The sequence below is a fragment of the Scleropages formosus genome, chromosome 4 (genome assembly GCF_900964775.1).
Source record: "Scleropages formosus chromosome 4, fSclFor1.1, whole genome shotgun sequence".
Classification (NCBI taxonomy): Eukaryota; Metazoa; Chordata; class Actinopteri; order Osteoglossiformes; family Osteoglossidae; genus Scleropages; species Scleropages formosus.
Window position 1 is genome coordinate 20,470,976 of NC_041809.1, and position 21,039 is coordinate 20,492,014.

Here is a 21,039-nt window from a genome sequence, read left to right on the forward strand (position 1 = left end):
TATATTTGAGAATGTTTGTGTGTTAAATATGCATGCCAGTCTATTTTTTGTATTTTAAGGAATGTGTTTGCAATGGGTAAAATCGGTCTTTTTACACAGTGCAGTTAAATGGTCATTTGAGATGTAACCCTTTGAAGTCCAGTCGTCTGGGGATCTAGATGACAGTGCTATTTGGAAAATGTGCCGGTCCTTGGCCTCAAGGGCACCATGTTTGTGGTCATAGGACCAGGATTAGACTTTAACTCCAGAGGAACTCCTAGGGAGGGGTCAAAGGGCATTTGTCTTACTTTGTGCTTTTTTTTTTTTTTTTTTTTTTTTTAATTTTTCCCCCCCGTCTACCTTGTTTCTTCCATACCACACTGCTGTGCACTGTGACCTTACCCAGCCTTCTACTCTATCACTCATCATGTTTTTCTTCTAGTAACTTCTGTGGTTAACTGCAAAGTTAGTGTGTCATGTGCATGTATGTGGTCTCGTGTGTGTGTGTGTGTGTGTGTGTGTGTGTGTGTGTGTGTGTGTGTGTGTGTGAGAGAGAGAGAGAGAGATTACAGTGGAAGCAGGAACAAGTAGACTTCAAGAGGTGTAGCAGTGGTGTGCTGCCTGATGGTGGCAGTGTCCCTCTCTTCTGCATGGTGCTTTCTGTTGCTGCGTCAAGACAGATCTGCATCACGCGTGGACAGAAGCGCGCACACGGCCGGTGACACACGAGCAGGACGCGCATTGCGATGGCCAGCCGCACGTGATGGACTGAAACGTCGTACTTGTGCGTTGTGCTGGCTGCAAGCGTCGGGTACCGATTCAACGGTGTTCATCTGAAGCCTAGTAAATAAACACGGTAGTCTTGCTTTCATTAGCATATTGAGTAAGATGTTTCATATGCTGCAAGCTTTTCTGTTTTGGTCTTAAATGAAATGAATTTTTTTTTTTTTTTTTTTTTGTTTCTTTCTGGAAAGTTTTCCATCCTACATTTCTCATTTCGCTGGCCGTCTCGCACACAGTGAAGTTCAGATGCATGTGGCGAGACTCTTTCCGAAGCGCACGCCTTGCTCTGAATAAAGCTGTTAATGGGCCCTGACAGCAAAGCACGCAACTGCCGGTCATAGGTTATTTGTTGTTTTGGCCGGGCGTCGCGTATGAATATGTTGTTTCTGCTGCCACGATGAAAGCAAATGCATGTTGAACACCTCTTCACGGTGAGGAAGTGAGGACTCGGGGGAGGGGGAGATCATCTGAGGTCTGCGCTCGGCTCACCGGCTCTGCTCGGGGACAAGAGTCTGGCGGCGGCTGGTCGCGGAAATCAGGAGAGCTCCCCCTGCTGGCCGAGAGGAGCCCGGCATCTCTCCCTCAACCCTGGTTTCCCATGATAATACATGAAAGCACAAAAACGGGGGCGGTCTATGCAAGAAAAGCCATCCTAATTACAATATCTATTGAGCTCCTTCTTGTTGTTTTATTTATATATTCAAATGCACTGCTGAGAAATGCAGACTCCAGGCCCATGTGGACCGTTTGGTCAAATTAATGCTACCAATAACGTTTTGAGTGTGAAAAGTGGATTTCTCATGAAGCATTGTCAGAAGTAAAAAGACCCGCATAAGTAATTTATATTAGAGAGAGAAATTTGTTTTGCTTTCCCGTTATTTGTTTCTCCCTCCTCTGCCCTTGTTCCTCACCCTGTCTGGATAATGAAAAGCAGCGTTTTGCCGTATTTGTTGTCAGACGTTTCGTAAACGTTGACCCCGCGCGTGCGTTGAGCGTTCGCGCACGCTGAGAGCGCCCCACGGGGACGCCGCTACCGGGGCAGCTTCTCGGCGTCCGCCTCTTTGCTCTGGTCGCACTTCGGGTGATGAGGTAATGAGGATGTTGTCCTGCTAGATTTTCCTATAGAGCTAAAGATATATTCGTAGTGACAGTTCTCAGTTTTTGTTTGTTTTTTGTTTTTTTAAAAAAAAAATTTAATTTCCCCGTGGTAGTTCTTTACCCTTTTTCCTGCCAATCCCTTATTCAATCACTGTGCATCACTAATTAAACTGTGTCTGAGAAACCTGTGTGACTACCTTAGCGTGCCAGTTATTGCTGTGTTTGGAAAGAAATGTAATTCCTTGGAAAAGCGAACGTGACGTGTTTACATCCATAATGGGCTGAGCAGTACAAATGCCTCGTGACGGACAGCTTGGCCCTTCACAGGCAACCTTTGAATAAATGATGTGCATCTGATGCAATTCCCCTCGCCAGATTGTAATCAACGGTTGTGTTGTTTATCTCCGTTTAGTTTCAAAATTTGTTTTCAAATTGTCGGTGAATTGCGATATAGCCGTGTGTCTTCTGCGCCCCTGATTAAAGCGAATGAGCTTTTCTTTGATTACTTTTCCTGCAGTGGCGATTCCAGCACTTTTAGTGGATGTGTGTCTGCACATGAAAACTAATTCCTGCCTGAGGAGTGGCTTCGGGCCCAAACAGGCCTTACGCGTCGCGTCGCCCGGCCTCGGACGAGTAGGGCGCAACATGTAACGTTCCTGCGTGGACGGTGGCTCTCTCCTCGTACGGAAAGAGTTAGAGCTGCCAAGGCAGAAATGAGTGTCCTCAGGTCTGCGGCGCTAAGTGAAAATGAGACTTTCGTCACTGAATTTTGCTCTGCGGTTCCAACAGCTTTACGTCGGTACGAGATCTCGGTGTCTAACTATCCAAGCCGCCGGCTACTCGACGATTAGGGGAAGTTGGGGGTCTGCCCCTTGCACTCACCTTGTGCTCTACTGAGCCTCGGCGCGTTGTTCCGTGTCAAGTCGCCCCTTTGTATGAATAATAAATCACAGCTCGTAGCAAACATTGCGTTTCTTTCTTTGATGCGGTATTTTTAGATCCGTGCCTGAAGCAAAACCTTACAAATAAACAAATAAGAAAAATGACAAAACTTACACCGAACCTTTGTGGCGAGGGCCAAGTTGAGATGCTTGCGGACTCAAAGGGAGATACTGCTCTAAATAGTGGTGTAAGTGTGTGGTTTTCTTGTTTGGTCCCCCTGTCTCATCAACAGTTAAGTCAATGATGCAGGGCCCTTGACTTTTTTTTTTTTTTTTCTTTAAAAATAAAAAAGATTCACTATATGGTTTAAGTGATTCACATTTGCTGTGCTGGAGCAAAATAAAAGCTTTTTCTGAAGTTAATGCTTTCGAGAATAAACATACAAGGCAGTTGCTCTCTGAGGGACGGTAGCTTTGCCTGCTATTGTCTTGTACCTGCCATTTGTTTGTTTGCTGAATGAACCTAAAAATTCTTGGTCGAAGGAACTGAAGTCCTTTCTTCCCCTATGAGTACACTGCTTATCTAGAGGCGGTTCAAGCCCTGCAGTATGTCTTTCTCGCTCTACTTACTGGAGGCACACAAAAGGGAACCGCATGTCATTCCCGGGCACAGATTTAGCAACAGAAACATCCCTGCAGTCTATCAAAAGTAATTAAATTTCTTCAAAGTTAAAGCAACAATTACTTTATTAGCTGCATCGCTTTGCAAGTGGCTGGAATATTTGCAGGGTTTGAATTTATCCTTTTGTGTGCCAGCTTTTCAAGCTTGAAGGCACTTGACGTTTCCACTCCAAGTTTTTCAACGCAATCACTGAAGGCTAAATGCCTTTTTCGCTCAAAAGAGAAACTTCCACTTTTTTTTTTCCCCCCCCAGCTCGATTATGTACATCCATTTGGAATCCTTACCTGCACACAGGCAGTGCTGTATTCACGGTGCTGTCGTGAACATTAAATCAATTACCTTTCTAATACAATTAGAATGAGCTGCAGTGATTAAAGAGCACTGGTAGGTTGAGAGCTTCCAATGTGCGCCAACCCCACCCCCTTCCGAGGGCCCTTTTTCCCGACGCCTGATGCCCATGTGATTGACATGGAGCTGATCTATAAATAAAGTGCTTTCTTCCCTCATAAAGAGATTCCTGTTTGCCTTCAAGGTCACCCGCACCTTTCCCAATAAACACGTATTAAAGATCATTAGTCGAATGACACTCTCAAATTGAGATGGTCACTTTCTTTCAGAAGCTGGACAGACGCAGTTGATTTTATTTATTTTTTTTCCCCCTCCTCCTCTGGCTTGGAGTCTGACATGTTATCTCCATCTCCCCCCCCCCCGCCGTGTTGTTCTGTTTCGCTTTTCCATTTGCTGCCCCGTTTTCTGTTTTTGGATAAGTTATAATCACATTGGACTGGACTATTTTGGCCTAAGGCTAGTAACATCTGCTGGTTCTCTGAGCCTGTAATAAAACGTCACCGTTGATTGGTTTAAATGAAGGAACGATTATGTAGTCGCATTCACCTATCACCCCGAGGCTTTACAATGCGGAAATTTGCAATTTAATTTCTTTTATGGTTTTGTGTTCGTGTACATGCATCTGCATCGTTACAAAGGCAGCACGGTTACATGTACAGTATCTGTGTGGAAGATGAAAAAGGCACCAAAACACTAAGAGGTACTTATTTGTCGAGGGATTGCTGTGGACGCGGAATGCCTTATGGCAGGTTGCCACAAACGGAAGACCTTGTTTGCAATTAGGTAGAAAATTCCTAAGACCCTCAAGTGCAAAATTACGGCCCATTATTTTTGACATCTCGTTACGCTTACCCAGGAAAGCGCATCGCGAAGAACAGGCCGTTCGACTGTTATGTTTGCAGCTCCCGATTCTGTGTAGTACATTCATAGTCATTAAGTACTCCATTTAAATAACTTCCTTTTGTGGAGGAGTGGGGGCGGGGGGGGAGGGCTATCACGGGAGCGTCATTCCTCGAATCCAGAATTTAAAATATGCCGTTTGCCTAAATGAACGCAACAAAGCAAACTTGTAACAGTGCTTGGGAAAAGTAATGCTGTTAGCCGCGGCCTTGTTCTTGTGTCCCATCTCCTCTAATAGCCCCACAAAAGCCTACATTAAGCTGGGAAGAGGCATGCGGCTCCCTTTCTGCCTAATACCTTTATTTGTGAGTAATTTGGCTATGCTTTTTTAATGCATTCTGATATGATCAGCTTTACTTTCTCTGTGGCCCTGGATCAAGCCCCCTGTTTTTGTAGCGCAAGCCAGCTTTAGAATTTCTCCTCATTCCTGCCGTCTCAGAAAACAAAACAAACTCCCGTCCTGTCAGATAGGACCCGGCAGCGGAGGGGGGCTGCAGAGAGGCAGTGAAAGCCTTTTGTCCGTGGGGGAAAAAAACCGTGTCAGCACCGAGTGAGAAAGGGTCTCCGGCCATTTGGCCGCAGTGAAAGACCCAAAGTGTAAAGATTAGGGAGGTAAGGGGTCGAGCTAAGAGCCTATGACTAATGCGGCCGGTCATTCAGAGACGCGGCCGCATTGTCTGCCCACTGTCCAGATGGCCACTCGAATAAATCACGGGAAGGCGCACAATGGATTCCAGTGCAGGGGCTGTAGCCAGATAATCATGCGGTGCATGAAGGGTTTTTTCCCCTCTCTATCTCCCCCCCCCCCTTAAATCTGTTAATGAGTAAAACTGCTAACCACTCCTGCTGTCGGGTTTGGATTCCATCAGCGGGCTTCTGCTTACACTGTTAGCTCTGCCCCCCCCCCCCATTTTGTAAGACGCTGCTTCACCGAATCATGCACATTAGATCTCATTTGTCTTTTGTTGTCACCTCGTTGAAATGGCCTGCAACTGTAGCCACTGTACTTACTGTAAATTTGTACAGTGTGTGCATGCATGTGTTAAGATGGTTTATTTTTACATATTTATTATGAATACATATTTTATGTTCTTCAACGAAAAAGCAAAGGTGCTCCTGGCTCCAGGGAAAACAGCAGGTGACTCAAGAGCACCGGCAGCTGGGTTCCCACCCGGCCCTTCTGAAGTGCTCCAGCAGCCCAGAAACAGTCTCTCCTGGTTCTCTTCCTCTGTGTGAGGTGGCGGGACACACTGTGATTTCACTGAACGGATGGAAAGGTGCGCCGGCCAAAGGGTGCGCCCCGGGGCCACGCGGACGGGTGGTACCCCGAGGCGAGGATGGTAGGGCTCATATGAGAGAGGGGGCAGCCGTGGGGGTGTGTACACCATTCCCCTGCAAAGTGTGGTACAACCTGAGAGCTGGACTCACTGGCACTTGAATAGAAGTGATAAATCTGCTGCCTCCTTTTTTGGGAGGGGTTTGGAGAAGTGGTACCCCCTGCTCGGTGACCCCGCTCCTTCTCTTTCTGTTGTGCTGATGAGGTACCTCTCAGTGCATTTTCACAATCTCCCCCACAAGCCCATGAGCCAAGAGGCACAAAGTGCAGATGACAATGTAAAAAGGGATTGAGAAAATCCTCGTAAAAAGCCCTTGAAATCTGATGTTAGATCACTCATTTGTCTTCAGAGTCACAAGCACTAATGATCCTGTTTGTAATAAGTAGCATAGATTCATTCTTCTTATTGGTATCACAGTTCCAATAAATCTGCTGTATTTTCCATGCCACAGCCAGAAGTGTTTGATTTTGTTTTATAGATTTTAAATTTTTTTTTCTGAAACGCTATTTTTAATGACAAACCAGAAAGGCACCGCCTGTAAACAAGTAATTGTGTGTTTTATAGAAAAATTACCTAATGAAATTTGTTTCTAAGGAAAGATATATTTTTTCCTTGAATTTCTTTTTGAGCACATTTTAAATATCCTTGTGAAAAAGGTAAAGTGCTCTGTTAGACATGCAAAACCTAGCCAATATAAACAGATAATGAAGACACTATAAACCTTGGTGTGGAAGGAGTCTATTTCTGATTATTATAGAATATTGCACATTTAAACAGATTGTTATAAAGAATATTTTACAATGTATGTGTTTCACTATATATTATTCCGCACTTGGTTTTTCTCAAAACGTCACAAACATGATTCCCCCCCCCCCAAAAAAAAAACACGTGATGTGGCATGGATTTTTATCGATGGAGTTTTGTTTTTTCCATCTACACCCTTATTTATGTTTTATGCTGTACTTACAACAGTTTATTGATGTACGTGGTATAAATGTCATTCAAGTGGGGCACAAAAAAAATTAATGCTTGCTTTTAAGCTTGCATTGAATTTGAAATTTGAAAAGGAACTTTGAAGTGATCGATTGGCCAGAGCGACTGGACAGGAGGCCTGGAGCGCAGCGCATGAGTTGTTCATAGTGGCCAATGAGGACCCGCAATTTTGACACCCTTGGCAACCGCTCATCAGGTTGTCACGGCCAAGAGAGCCACTCGGCAACCAGCTGTACGGTCCTGAGCCACTCCCTCTCATCCGCAGTTCATTTATCTCGCGTCTCCTTCGTCTGCAAGCGCCTGTTCTATTGTTCCTGGTTCACTGTGGAAGGCACCTGCCCCACCCATTGAAAATAACACACTAATGTGTAACACGCATCTGTGTATTCCCCCACCACACACACACACACACCCCGATTCCTCGCTTTCTGTTCTGCACTGTTACACCATTTGATGGCGATGAGCAAGGTTGCGCGCTGAAGCGGGAAGGCGAGAGCATGCAGGAAGGCAAATGGCAGCCGCCAGCGTGTTTTTGTTCTCTTTGTTGTTGACAGCATTAGCTTGGTGTTGTTGCAACACAGCGGTGAAACTTCCCTAGGATTACACTGGCCCTGCTCACGTGACTCGGAGTAAGATGAAAGCAGAAGAACGAGTGCAGTATTGATTTTTCTTTTTTCTTTAACACACTTATTTATTTTAATGCATGCGAGAAGGTGCGTATATGCTCTTGCGCGTGTAAACGTGTAACCGTGTTGTGGCGCTCGGAGACGGCAGGCAAGGGGGAGCCGTTGAGGGAAGTGGACTCAGTTGGTTGGAGACCATTACAAAAATCTCCAACATGACTGGCCAATTAACTATAGGATTTGGCCAATTTACCACAGGACCCTATAGGATGTGTTATTCAGCCGAGGACTGAAGACACAAGAGAGCTGCAGAAATGCTGGCATAATGACGAACAAATGGCTTAAATGACAATGGCGGAAACGTGGCAGGCAGGGTTTTAGGGGGCCTTTTCACGAAGGAAGAAAAGCCAAGCGCAGGAAGGTAGAGGGTGCTGGCATGGCGAGGAGATGGGGGTGTGAACGCAGACGAGAGGAAAAATAGGGGAGGGGAGGAGGGGGGGAGAAAAAAAAAAAAAAAAAAAACTTATTTACCATTTAAGTATTCGAAACTGTAAACTTGACTGAATTCCAGACATCTTCCAGACAGTTTCCCTCCTTGGTATGAATCTGCCGTATCTCATTCCCCGCACTAATTCCAATTTAATTGCCAGTGGCCCCGAGCCTCTTCAATAGGAGTAACAAATGGTTTGATTTTGTAGACTTCATCAGACTGCATTTTAAATGCGACACACTAACCCCGCTCGAATGCCAATGAAGCTGTGGAGGAGCTCTCTGTTTACTAATTATCCTTTTTCTTACTTCAAGCCACACTGCTCGAGTTGTCTGATTAAATCGGATTTGTGGGACGGTGGGGGGGAGGCGAGTGGGCCTCCCTCCTTTGTAAACGATCCTCCGCCAAAGCCTGGGCCGGCTGCGCACTGTAAATTACATTCCCTTTAAGGGACATGGCGTGCTTTGTGGCGCCCGCGCGCATCGCGCTAAGAGGGGGACACCGATGCCTTTCACCCCATTATTTATTTTTTTGGGTGTAATCCATTTTCGCGTTTCAGGGCATTAGGAAGTCCTGGATCTCGAATGGCCTCATGCGCTGGTTTTAAGAAGCCAGGTATGGTAAATGAGTTGTAACATTATTGTAGATAAGGTTTCCATTTTATGCTTTGTAGTGTGGAGAAAGTTAGTCATTTCTGTTGTTTTAATTGTTAACTTTTTTTGTATACAGTACTGTGCAAAAGTCTTAGGCATTTAGATATTTCACAAAAATATTTGTTTTAGATGGTTGTTTAATGTCTTCTGCATTAGTGGCAATGGGAAAGAGCATCTTTTAGATTTCCAAGCATTCCTTTTGCAGAAAGTTACAGTATTACAGTAAGGGTTTTCTGTCGTTAAAGAAAGTACACACACGCGCACTGAGACCGCTTCTCCCGAGCGGGGTCGCGATGAACCGGAGCCTAACCCTGCAACACAGGACACAAGGCTAGAGGAGGAGGGAACACACCCAGGGTGGGACGCCGGTCCGTCACAAGGTACCCCAAGCAGGACTCTATTCCCAGACCCGCCAGAGAGCGGGACCCAACCAAGCCCGCCGCGACCCCGCTCGGGACAATCGGTTGTTGACGATGGATGGTTGCTAAGCTTCGTAGAAAGTTTCATTAAGAGCCTTATTTTTTGGAAGCATTCTCATTTTACAGCCTTTTCCCCCAACCAAGTGCCTAAAACTTTTGCACAGTACTGTTGTTATGCTTCTCATAAGGGGTGAGGTTATTAGCCCAGGAATGAACTAGGTTTGCCCTTTATCCACTTTCCTCTCTCTATCATTCTTTACAGCTCTTTGTGTGAAAATACTAAACAAAACAAATAACTAAATGAAATGTGATTCATTGGTCGATTTTCAAGAAGTCACATCTACGTGAGAGCGTACCTTTCGTGTTTTGCGGAAATGAATTTATCAACAGAAAACAGGAAAACATTTGGGCTACAGGAGAGAACACCTGAAACAAACACCTGTTATAGCCCGGGAAAATGCCCCTGGCAACAGGAATGTATCAGGCGACAGATCTGGCCATTTTCAGGCCACGGCACTCTGGTGCGAGGCTGAATGAGGAGGGCTGCTTTATCTTCCAGGGTAATCTGTTCCTATTATTGGGACAGGGGCTGACACAATGGAACGTAAACCAAACACTAAATTGCTTGTTTCCTTGTCGTGATGTTTGTGTGTTTGAAATCTGATAAATGATTCGCGACATAAGGCTTCCTGTCACATGAGAATATTGCGTGATTCATTTTTGTGTTTAGAAGTGTTCACCAGCTTTGGCTAACTCGCAGACAAGAACATGCAAAGTACAAAACGATCTGTTAGATGGTGTTAAAGCTTTAAAAACGAGTAAATGACCTGATGTCTTGACTAATTCTTTCTGTTTCATTATTTAGGATATAGTTAAAGAATATTAATGTTACATTGAGAAAAGTATAGAATATTAAGTGATTTCTAAATAATTAAAATGTTCAACATGCCATCTGAGCTGGCTTTTCTTCTGAGCTTGAAGTGAAAGGCATGTAGCCTGCTCTCATTTTCAGCCTTTAGTTAATGAGAATCTCTGGCTCTCCGTTAGATCAATAAACAATTCATCTCGCTGCTTCTTTTTCTCTGCTCGTGTCGGAGCCGCAATACGGCTGTGAGCGAATACGCAGCGCACGCTGGGGCTCGCGAGCCACGTTTTGTCCAAACCGGTCCAGAGAAGGAGGGGGAGAGAGCGAAGTTCAGATTAACGGAGTTCCTCTTCGTTTGGAGATCAAATGCTTGCGTGAAAGAAAGAGAATTGGACAGAGTTTGTTTCTGTGCCACATACTAATACAGACTCGCTGGTCTTCTGGAAACTTCAGTGTGGACGCCGGCCCTTGACTGCATTCCCGCAGAGTTACTGAGAGCACAACAGAGACCCCCACCCTCTTTCCTCGTTTCTATTGCCACATATCATGGGTTGGCCCTTGAACCTGCTTCCATCTTTCTGTGGCGTGACATTAATATTGACTTCTCTCTGGGTTTGTCTCCTGAAGGGGCTCAGTTGGGTCTGATGCCATCAGTATAGTAGTTCACTTGGCATCGTACCATGGAATTGGAGTATGAGAGGTGCACTTTACTCTTAGCCCTTCCCGTGATGTACAGTACAAGACACTTCTTGGGTTTTGTTTTTCTTTCGTTACCAAGATGATCGATGAGACTGGCAGGCTTTTTAGACTTGAAAATACACACACGAGACTGGTCCTAAAGCACTGTGTGTATATGAAGTCGTGTGTGTGTGTGTGTGTGTGTGTGTGTGTGTGTGTGTGTGTGTCTGTACACACACAAGAATTGTCCATTTATAAGCCAACCTTTAAAGTTTATTGCTCTAAGTATATTCATATTTACTGTACACTTGATTACATCAGGTCTCCTAGGACCCTCAAAGGGCATTTAGCTGAACATTATAAGTTTTTTGTTCTTTAATATATGAAGTTGATTTTACTTAAAATATGCTGGTTGATTTAAATAACCCAGTTTATGCCACTTTAGTTACATTTTACATCATCAGTTGGGCGTAAGTAATTATACCTATACATGCATTTGCTTGAGAAATTTCCAGAAGTTCTTCTGTGCTGAAATGTTAAGGCCTTTGAAAATACATAGAAATGCTTAGTTCTGCTTACATTGACTTCCCTGGGGTCCCAGTATTAACCAATGCAAGATTTTATTTTTTTTTTTTTTAAAAAAAAAAAAAAAAAAACCTTTTCACTACCACGTTATCACCATTAGCTACAGTCCATTGGCTTTGGCTCTCTGTGGTTAGTAGTCTGACTTCCTATAGCTGAAGACAGATGTGATGCCATTTTGAACAGCCAGAGCTTATCCAGTCAAATTAAAAACCAAACAAGCAGCAAAGTGGGGAAGGATGAGCTATATTTTTGAGGAAACAAAGCTTGCTTCACTTTCAAACACCTGGAAAATGAAGTAGAGCAATAGTACCAGGCAAAAACACTGTAAATTTGAGGTGTCTTTGACTATTTCCCCCTTGTTAACGCCTCTTTGGCTCATCGGTCTTCCGTCCTCTGTATGTGCACACACTCGGTTCCTTGAAGGCAGAGGTTATAACCACGAAGGGTGGAGTGTGTGTTTCTTGCTCCATTAGCCACTAGCCTACTCATGCCACTGTCGCAGAGCCCTGGCTCCGCTGTCGATGGAACGCCTGCGGCCGGGGAGGATGCGTTTCCTAATGATCGGAGGGATGCGGTGGGATTGATCTGGATGTGCTTTGAGGGAAACCGTCATGGTTGTCATCCAAATGAATTTACTGTGTGTTTAAGTAATAACAGCAGTCCTTGTTTTTGTTTACTGTGACTTGGATCATTTCCCCCCCCCCCCCTCAGATTGATTGGTAGAGCCTGTCCTGAGATGAGCAGACAATAAGGATAAATGCTCAGGTGCCTGTACTGTCTCTGATGATGATGTACTGGATGATGATTTAAAAAAAAAAAAACTGAATGCGATACCAAACAAGTGCTGCTTAAGATAAGGTGCGTCTTGCGTATTCTTTAAATCACAGCTTCGGGAGAAGGCGTCACCAAGTGCTGTGCGTTTCTTCAAGCTGCTTAATGGCACTGTGAAGTACTTTTGTATTCTCTTTATTAGTTTTCCACGTCCTGAAACCTGTTCCTGTCTGTCTGTCGTCTGTAAAGGAATAATCAACTTATAAAAGGGACTTTGAGAAGGTTTACATGCTGTTATACACACCGCTGGCTGGACTTGAATCGCTTGTGCAAACGTCTGAATGTGTGGAAGGGGTGTGCATAATGAAAGGAAAGCTTATTAAGGCCCTGATTTAGCGATACATTTTCCTGGCCTGGTGATGGCTCTTTTGTATTGATTAGAGCGCCGCGTTCTGTTGTTTCTCTTAAAGCAGCAGGAGCCAGAGAGCGCTTGGCCACGGCGACGGAAGCCCTGCTTGCAATTAGGCCCACGTCCATGTGTTTGTGTGGATTCCGCGAGGCCGAGAGATGTGCATAAAACAACCTTCTGTTTTTGTCCGAACAGGCACGCGCGCGCACACGCGCACAAAAACACTCAGACGCAGACCCACTCAGACAGAGGCCCGCTCATGTGCGCGCATACACACGAACGCAGGCGCGCGTGAAGCGCCGAGTGTTCAGCCGCGGTTGGAGCGGCCGGGTCGACCGGCAGCCCATCTGGCAAGGCAAATAAATGGCGGCGCGGCAATGAGCTGTGTGATGAGTCAAATGTGTGCTAACAGTTTAGCCACTTGGCGGAGCGCAGAGATTGAGGGATCCGTTTGGCGGCCAGCGTGGCAAGCAGAGCGGGGGGGGGGGGGGTTTGTCGCCGGTCGGCAGGATGCTGGGGTACGAGTCGGGCGCCTCGACACCGCACGTCTTGTCCTCGTCCTTAGAGCTCAGCAGCACTCCCTCTCCTCGTTTGCGGACGCTGAAAGTCAGCCGTATCCCCAGCAGCTCTGACACTGACCAGAGTCAGTGACCTTTACAGGTAAACATGGGGAAGCACAGCCGTTCTGGTCCACTGACCCATTTCGCTTACACTCTGCTGCTGCCGCCGCCGCGCTGATGATATCTACATTTTACACTATTTGAACAGGTGTCAGAAGACCGTAAAGGTCGACGCAGTGGGACTCCGCTCGCGTTTTCGGGACACCTTGTCCAAAACTGAACGCCAGGCCTGGGGCCACAAAGATTTGTGGAACGTCACGCTTCTCTTTCTTACCCCAGACGTTTTGCTCAGCCGTGCGTGGCCTCTTGCAGGAGGTGGCGGTGCGAGAGAGGGCATGCGGCCGCAACGCCTCCTCCCTGGAAGTGTCCCTCTCCATTAAAAGCCTTATTCAGCATGTTTAAATAACTCTGTCGGCCACTTCAGGCCCATTAAGTTAATGCTGGATGTGGAGAGGAGAGGGCCCCTCGGTGGGAGAAAAGGACGTTATAAATAGACGAAGGAGAAGAGGTAAATTATGGCGGAACCACAGAGCGGGCATCAGGGCCAGCAGTCCTTCCTCCAGGTGTCACTTTGTCCTGTTCAATATCGCGCTCTAATAGCCTCCCAGGTAGGCTGCTTTGCTCTGCTTCTTTCTCTTTCTTTCACCCCACAAGTCTAATCACAGTTGAACCTGCAACGAGACAGCTTACTCCTGATAGCTTTTACTCTTCTCAACACGGCACTCCGTTACTTCCCGAGCTCACCGCAGGCCTGCTGTTGTTGCTTTACCAACATGTGGTTGTTGCTAAACATTGGGGATTCTGCACTTGGTTGCTTTAGGGAGGCATCCGTGGAAACCGTAGACTCGCGTCCTGTCGTTGTTCTTCTCTTGATATACGTGGCTCTGCAAAACTTCCCAGTGTGCCAAGTGCCCGTTTAGCCCGCGCACCTTTCCCGTTGTGCCGCCATGCGTAAGCTTTATGCGACGGAGCATAGATTCACACCAACGTGGAGGAATCCCGCCCTCTCCGCGGAGGGTCTCGCTCTAGGTTATTGCCTTACAGCAGAATTGCAGGATGTGTAGAGGTCCTCAAGGTCACAGGGCAAAGGGTCTGTTCGGGCACCATCTGGATTGCGAGAGTCAGTCACACGCTCTTTGAACGCTAGATTCACATTTCTGACTGGCCGCATTCCCAACGAGGCAAAGACGGATTATTTTTCAGCAAATTATTTGAGTCCTACTTTACTCGCTTTTCAGTGAAGGAATGACATTGGGCTGTAAGGAAACTGAAAGACTGGCTGGATTTATCTGTGTAGTCAAAATGACACCAGTGATCTCATTGGATTTTACAGGAAGTGGAAAGTTATAATATGTAAAAATTGCCCCTTAATGTTATTTTCTTACAAGTGCAGTTATTTGAGGTTTAAGGGCTTTTTTTTTTTTCTTGTACGAAATGGGGATTTTTTTTTTTTAAAAGCAGAATTAATAAGATTTAATGTTTCCTCTTTGTTCAGCTCTTATAGTTTCCTAAGTTAGTGTGAGTGAAACTCGCAGCATTTTGCCTTTTATTGTACCCTTACCGGAGCTGAGTGGTAAACCTCCCCGTGTAAGTCTGTGTCCTTAAGTACACTTACCACCGTCCGCTGGGCTCTCGTGCTCACGTCATCTCTTCTCGCTCTCCCCACCCCCCCCCCCCCTTTCTCCTGTTCTTTGTTTTCCTTCACTTACAGTCCTGTGTCTGCCAAAGACATGTTAATTTTTCACATAGCCAAGTGTCCTCTGTCCTCTGGTTCACAGTCTCCATTAGGGTGTCCTCTGAGTCCCGTCTGACACTACACTAGACACCCTGCCTGCCCGTCAGTCAGCCACTTAAACACCTCTGTTCCTCAAGGAACTTCCATGTCTGCTGGCCCCAATCAATGGCTCCTCTTTACTGATAAAGAAAGCGAATTGTAGGAGGAGGCCGAGGAGCATCGGGCAGGACAGAACCGCACATCTGTTGCCGCGTATCCGCACGGGCCGCACGCTGCCGTGGAGGCTGTTGAAGATGTGCAGGCTACCGGATTAGCCTCCGCTCCTATGGTTGAGGCGGATTGATTTGGAGGGAGGTCTGCCTCGACGGCCCTGCGTCTTTATGAACGTACAGCCGATGGATTGTGATGGATTTTTAAATTAGCGGCAGCTTGCCAGAAAGATACGTTATTGACTGCCGAAACAGAAGCTGGGCTCTAAATGCTTCGTCTCCCTCGAGGATGCTAATTGAAAATGTGCGAATTTATACGCGCGTGTCTGGAAGCGCGTGTACCTTCGGCGCCTGTGGAAACGGGCTTTTGGATGCTTCTTGGGAGGGTGGAGTCGGGGAAAAAGTGATGGTAAAAATTTTATGGGAAGCTATGTTTTGAAGCCGCTTTAAATGTTTTTGGCTTGGTTAGATACCTTGCGGAATTCGGCTGCGAAGTCCTCACGGCTGCTAATGTGGCGTAAAAGCCCGCAGTACTTCAGAGTCCCTTCACAGTAAAGTTGAAATCCCCCCCACTGCAAACAGAGACCACATGTACTGCTGTGCCATCTCCCCCCCTTTTTTTTTTCCAGTTGCTGACCCCGACATCTCGTCTCTCCTCTCTCTGTCCGCAGGCTCGGACATGGCCGTGTTCTGCCTGCTGTGTGGCAAGCGCTTCCAGACGCAGTCGGCCCTGCAGCAGCACATGGAGGTCCACGCAGGCGTGCGCAGCTACATCTGCAGCGAGTGCAACCGCACTTTTCCCAGCCACACTGCGCTCAAGCGCCACCTCCGCTCACACACGGGTACGAGACACCGAACCTCCGTCGCTTCCCCGTGGCGTTCCCTGCGTCATCCGTAAAGAGGCGATCCGTCAGCCTAAATGAACATTTCCAGATCTTTCTTTTGCAGGATCGTTCCTCTTGTGAATAAACTAACACGCTATAGACATGCATGCAGGGACGCACGCGCACAAGTGCATGTTGGAGAACACCGTGCCCTCTAGGCCTAAAATTAAAACCGTTTAACCTCCCCTTTGCTACTTGGCTATACCCAGGAGAGTAAGGCCACTGTTTGCACAGTTTGAAACAATTGAGGGTCTCTGATTTTTGACCGAGGTTCAGGGCGAGCATGGAGCAATGCGGCTGTGAGGTTAACTCAGGGGTCTGCTTGTGGAAACAAGGAGCCGCCCCCTTCCCCCAGACTCGTGGCAGACATTGCCCTCCAGCTGTTTGCTCAGCAGCACCCCTCAGTTCCATCCTGTTGCCAAACAGCCCTGCCCTCTGGATACCTGCTGAACAAGGTCACATCCAGGGGATGAGGATGTGTAGAGGTGTCCGTACTGCTCTAAAACACAACCGACAAAAGGAGACCGAGCTTCTGTGACACAACTAATAGTGTCTTGGGGGGGGGGTACCAGTACAACATAGACATTGATTGTACAAACATTCATATATCAGAGATCGTGCATCGATAGGGACCTTTTGCTCCAAGAGTTCTGCAAGAGCTGTTATATTACTCCAGTGCTGTGACGCCTCTGGGTTCTGTAACACCGAAGCAACAGCCATCACACATGACTCTTTGCATTTTCCTCTTTGAGCGCACCCTTCTTCTGGAGAATAAATGAAAACAAATCCATCCGCTCATGGGAAGGTGATTGTGTGTGTGTGTTGGGGGGGAGGTGCCATTTATTTTTGTCGGCCACCTCAAACAGCCATCACGTTGTCGGACTCGATTACGGTTCCGACCGGAGGAGGGATCTGCAAGCCGGGAGCAGCTGTCTGGTTAGGGGCGGGCGGGTGTCGGCAGGCGGCGGCAGGCGGCGGCTCCACTGTATCCCCCTCCCCCCTCTCGCGGCCAGACGTCTGAGGAGGACCGTCCGGCACTCCCGGCCGCCCTGCGTAAATGTCACCCGCTCGGCTGTGCTCGCGCGCGACAGAGCAGGCGCCTCCGTGAACCTGATTTCTCCTGCAGTCGTGTGTAAAATTACAATGAGCGACTGGGGGCCAGTTTGTGTGATCTGAGTCTTTGTCAAAGGGATTAAATCCCCAACACTGAGTCGCGGCTTAAATCGAAAGACACGATCGGGGAGACAAAAGTCCCAGTCATCGCAGTTTTATGTCTGTGGATAATATTTATCCACTTGACATAGACTCTGGTATTTTGGTTCTGTTTGTTTTCTGCCATGACTACATGGTGCTGTCGTCTGATCTCGTGGATTTGGCTGACCCGCATGTTTTCCTGCAAAACCCCCAAGAGATCGGGGGTACCAACATGATCTCATGTTTCGCCGGCGACGTGGCGGCGATGGTTGGACGCTCGCTGTATTTGTATCTGGCAAGCAGTGAATTGACACTCCCCTCTTCCCACGCACAGCGGCATCAGTGAACCGGGCCACTAGTTAACATTACAGCCCATCATCTCCTCGCTCGCTCTCTCGCTCGCTCGCTCTCTCCCTCTCCCTCCTCCCTCACGTGTTTGTCACAGCTGTGAACCACAATAGCGTGGCAAATGCCCTTCCCTCTGAGAAACATGACTCATCTTAGGCTGCACGGGTTTTATTGTACGCATACTACTCTACAGAGCATAGTCCATATCCATCACTTTATGTTCTTAATATTATTTTGCAGCTGAGCATGAATAGTGAACATCTCTCTGCTTTGAAAACAAGAAAAATGACGCTTTACCTGCCAAGCCTAATTCTGTTGTTTGTAGGGAAGCCCATCTTTGGAAGCCCTCCCCCCAGTACGTACACACACACACACACATACACACACACACACACACACACACACACACACACACACACACACGTATGGTTAAAGGACCGGAGCAAACAGCGGAATACATTAGGGGCTAATAATGGGTGCAGCCCGGCTGCCTCTCCCCTCTCCCTGCTCTGCAGGCGCGGCGCGGCGCTGCCTCGTTAATATTCCGCTGTTGTTCCCGCCTGTGTTTTATTCGGGGCCCATTTGCCGTCTGCGGCGGCTGTTCTGTGTTCGCAGCTGTGTTTGATAGCGCGGGCCAGCCGCGGCCACTGGCAGTGATGGATCCCTGATTTACGCTGCTTATCGCATAATGAACCCTTGCCTCTGCGCCCAGGGCTGCCTTGTGGCGTGGGGGGTGGGAGGGGGACAGTCGGGAGAAGGGGGGGTGCTCAAACAGCAGGTACACAGTGCCAGCCCCGGGACTAAGGGAGGCAGGTGGGCGTCACTATCCACTCGTTTGCCTGCAGCCCCCCACCCCCAAGACACACACACACACACACACACACACAAACGCACACACCTCGGTGTGCACCCCCTCTGCGTCTGTTTCCTTGGCACTCGCCTGCGCTCGGCCGCCATTAACGCCCCCAGCAGGGGCTGTTTATCTATCCAGGCTAGAGAGACGCGTCCCGTTTGAAGAGGTGTCAGTGTAGCCCTGATTTACGATACTGTATCTTTATTGCGTTAGCGCATAATGTATTCCCAACAAGATTAGGGCCCTGCTCCTTTTGGATCGCGGCACAAAATTTAATTATAGGATACTTGTACATTTGTAACAGTCAGACTTCGCGTTTGAATAAAGAAGCAGATTATGGTTCTCGGTTGAACTAAAGTTTTTTTTTTTTTTTTTTTTTTTTTTTTTTTTTTTTAAAAAAAAAAAGCAGGAATTTCACAGCATATGTTTTAACGTTCAAGTTACGGTGATTTGCAAGCATGATGTAAATGAGCAGATGAGGGATATCCCATCTAAATTAATATGAATGTTGTCCTGAGTGGTTGTGTGTAGGGATGCTGCAGGCATTCATGCCGCTTGTTTTTGATCAGAAGCAAGGTGAACGCCATGGGTTTGGATCCTTCCTGTGATGGATCACCAGCCCTGCAGTGGCTCAAATGCTGGAAGGAGCTGCTTAAAGCAGAGAACGTTGATAAGTTCATGCAGACAAATAATGACGGCCACATTTATCGATTTCACCCCCCTCGCCTTTCTCTCCTCTTACCCCATTTTGTTTTTCCTCTTTCTTATCCCCCCTCCCTTTCCATCTGCATCTGGTGTAAAGGACACGCCGGAGTCTCCGGTGCTGTGAATTTGAATGCAAGCAACGTTCAGGCACATCCTTAAACGGACCCGCGGAAATTGACACTGTCTCTTTTACGGGAGAAGAGGGAGTCTGAGCATGACAGTACATAACGAGAAATGCAATTTATTCCCGGGCACGGGTGCCGTTTGGACAACCAGATAATGAAACGCGCAGGTCATTGGCGATGACTAAAACCGTCGGCAGCGGAGTGAAATGCATTAAATATCGAGAGCATTACACGCCTGGCGGCGTTCCACATCTGTACTGTGGGCAAATGATGTACAGGCGGCCGATCGTCAGGCAAGAGCGCAATTAGCGGCAGCTGTCGGGCATAAGATTGACATATCATAATATTACCGATTATTGACCTCCAAATATCCACCGTACGCTGCTTGACAGGTTTGTGTGGTAGCTCGTAAAAAGGGGGCGCACACAAATGCAGCACGGGAATCTGTTGCGCTTTATTAACAATGGTGGAGGGAGGAGAGCGGCCATAGTGGCTCGACGGGCAGTTATGCTCTAACGTAAGAAGTACTGGCAATGGGTATCCATTATGGTAAAATACGAGTAAATCACCGTTTCTGTCACCTGCCTGCAGAGCAGGGAACCTGGCTGACATTTTTATGTTTGCTTGTTTGTTTCGCCGTCTCCCAACCCTCTGTTTTATGGACGATCACAGTGGTGCCTTCTATTTTCTGTTCGACAACCATGACTGTCGGGCCATTTATAACAAGTAATTGTTCACAAAAAGGAAAGGCTGTTAATTGGATGTCACCTCACCGCCGCTTTTCCGGTGACCCTCAGTTCCGTCATTGACGAGGAGCTCATCGGAAGGTCTTTACTCTGGGTAAGCTTCGTTTTCAGGTTCTGCAAAGGATGCCGTTTTTATATCGTGTGTGTGTTTTTGTTTTGGCGTTTCTTCTGCAATGGGTGCTTGATCCAAGTACTCTACGCTTGAGTACTCGAGTACCGGCTTCGCCGGTTAGTCGACGACCTAACACCGCTGCTTCCTGTGCGGCAGGCGACCACCCGTTTGAGTGCGAGTTCTGCGGAAGCTGCTTCCGAGACGAGAGCACGTTGAAGGGCCACAAGCGCATCCACACCGGCGAGAAGCCCTACGAGTGCAACGGCTGCGGGAAGAAGTTCAGCCTCAAGCACCAGCTGGAGACCCACTACCGTGTTCATACAGGTCAGAGTGCGAAGCCGTGGAAGCTCCGAGGGTACACTGGGGTACATAGGCCAGGGAGCGCTGTAACACACAGAGTCAGACTTCAACTGTAATGCTGGCCTCAAGCTGCTCACATTGCTGTCTTACAATGTAGTTACATTGGTTGGATTCCAATATGACAGCGTTGCATTAATTAGAGTCGAAAATTACATGGAAGTTACAGATGAAGCTTACTTTGGATTTACCGGGATTAAACTGCCGTATTGCAGAATGGTGCCACCGAGTCGAGTCGGATGCGGCTCCGGAGGGCCGACGCGGGTCTCTCAAGGCCCTCGGCTCATGCCGCAGGAGAAGTTTGATTGATTCCGCTCCTCTGCAGCTGCACGTATCTACCAGCAGGGGGCCAATGATTTGTCGGTGCTATCGCTTTGTTTTTTGGGCGCGTTGCTTCGGCAGACGAGGGGATTAGCTAGGCAGGAGCAGCCCGTCGCGCCACCCAGGGAGAAGTGGAGTAGGGGTGGATTGCCGCCTCCCCGCCGCCATTCAATAAAGCAGCTGTTAAGCCGCGCTATCAAGGAGGCCTGTCAAATAATTGGCTCCCTCTTTGTGGGGGCCGGGGCCTCCGTGGCGAGCCGCACGCATGTAGATAACAAGAGCGGCGACAAGCCCGCAGTCAAAGGCCACCGCGCACAAAAGGGATCCGGCTGATGA

The 21,039-nt window shown here is 47.6% G+C and overlaps 1 protein-coding gene across 2 annotated transcripts in view; it reads left to right on the forward strand.

Annotated features, from left to right (window-relative positions):
* Positions 1–21,039, forward strand: part of zbtb16a (zinc finger and BTB domain containing 16a) — a 98,217-nt gene that overhangs the window by 71,690 nt on the left and 5,488 nt on the right. For both annotated transcript variants that reach the window (XM_018755234.2, XM_018755235.2), the window contains exons 5-6: positions 15,730–15,900; positions 20,182–20,349. In XM_018755234.2, the coding sequence (XP_018610750.1) occupies positions 15,730–15,900; positions 20,182–20,349 (339 nt within the window). The remainder of the gene's footprint in view (positions 1–15,729; positions 15,901–20,181; positions 20,350–21,039) is intronic.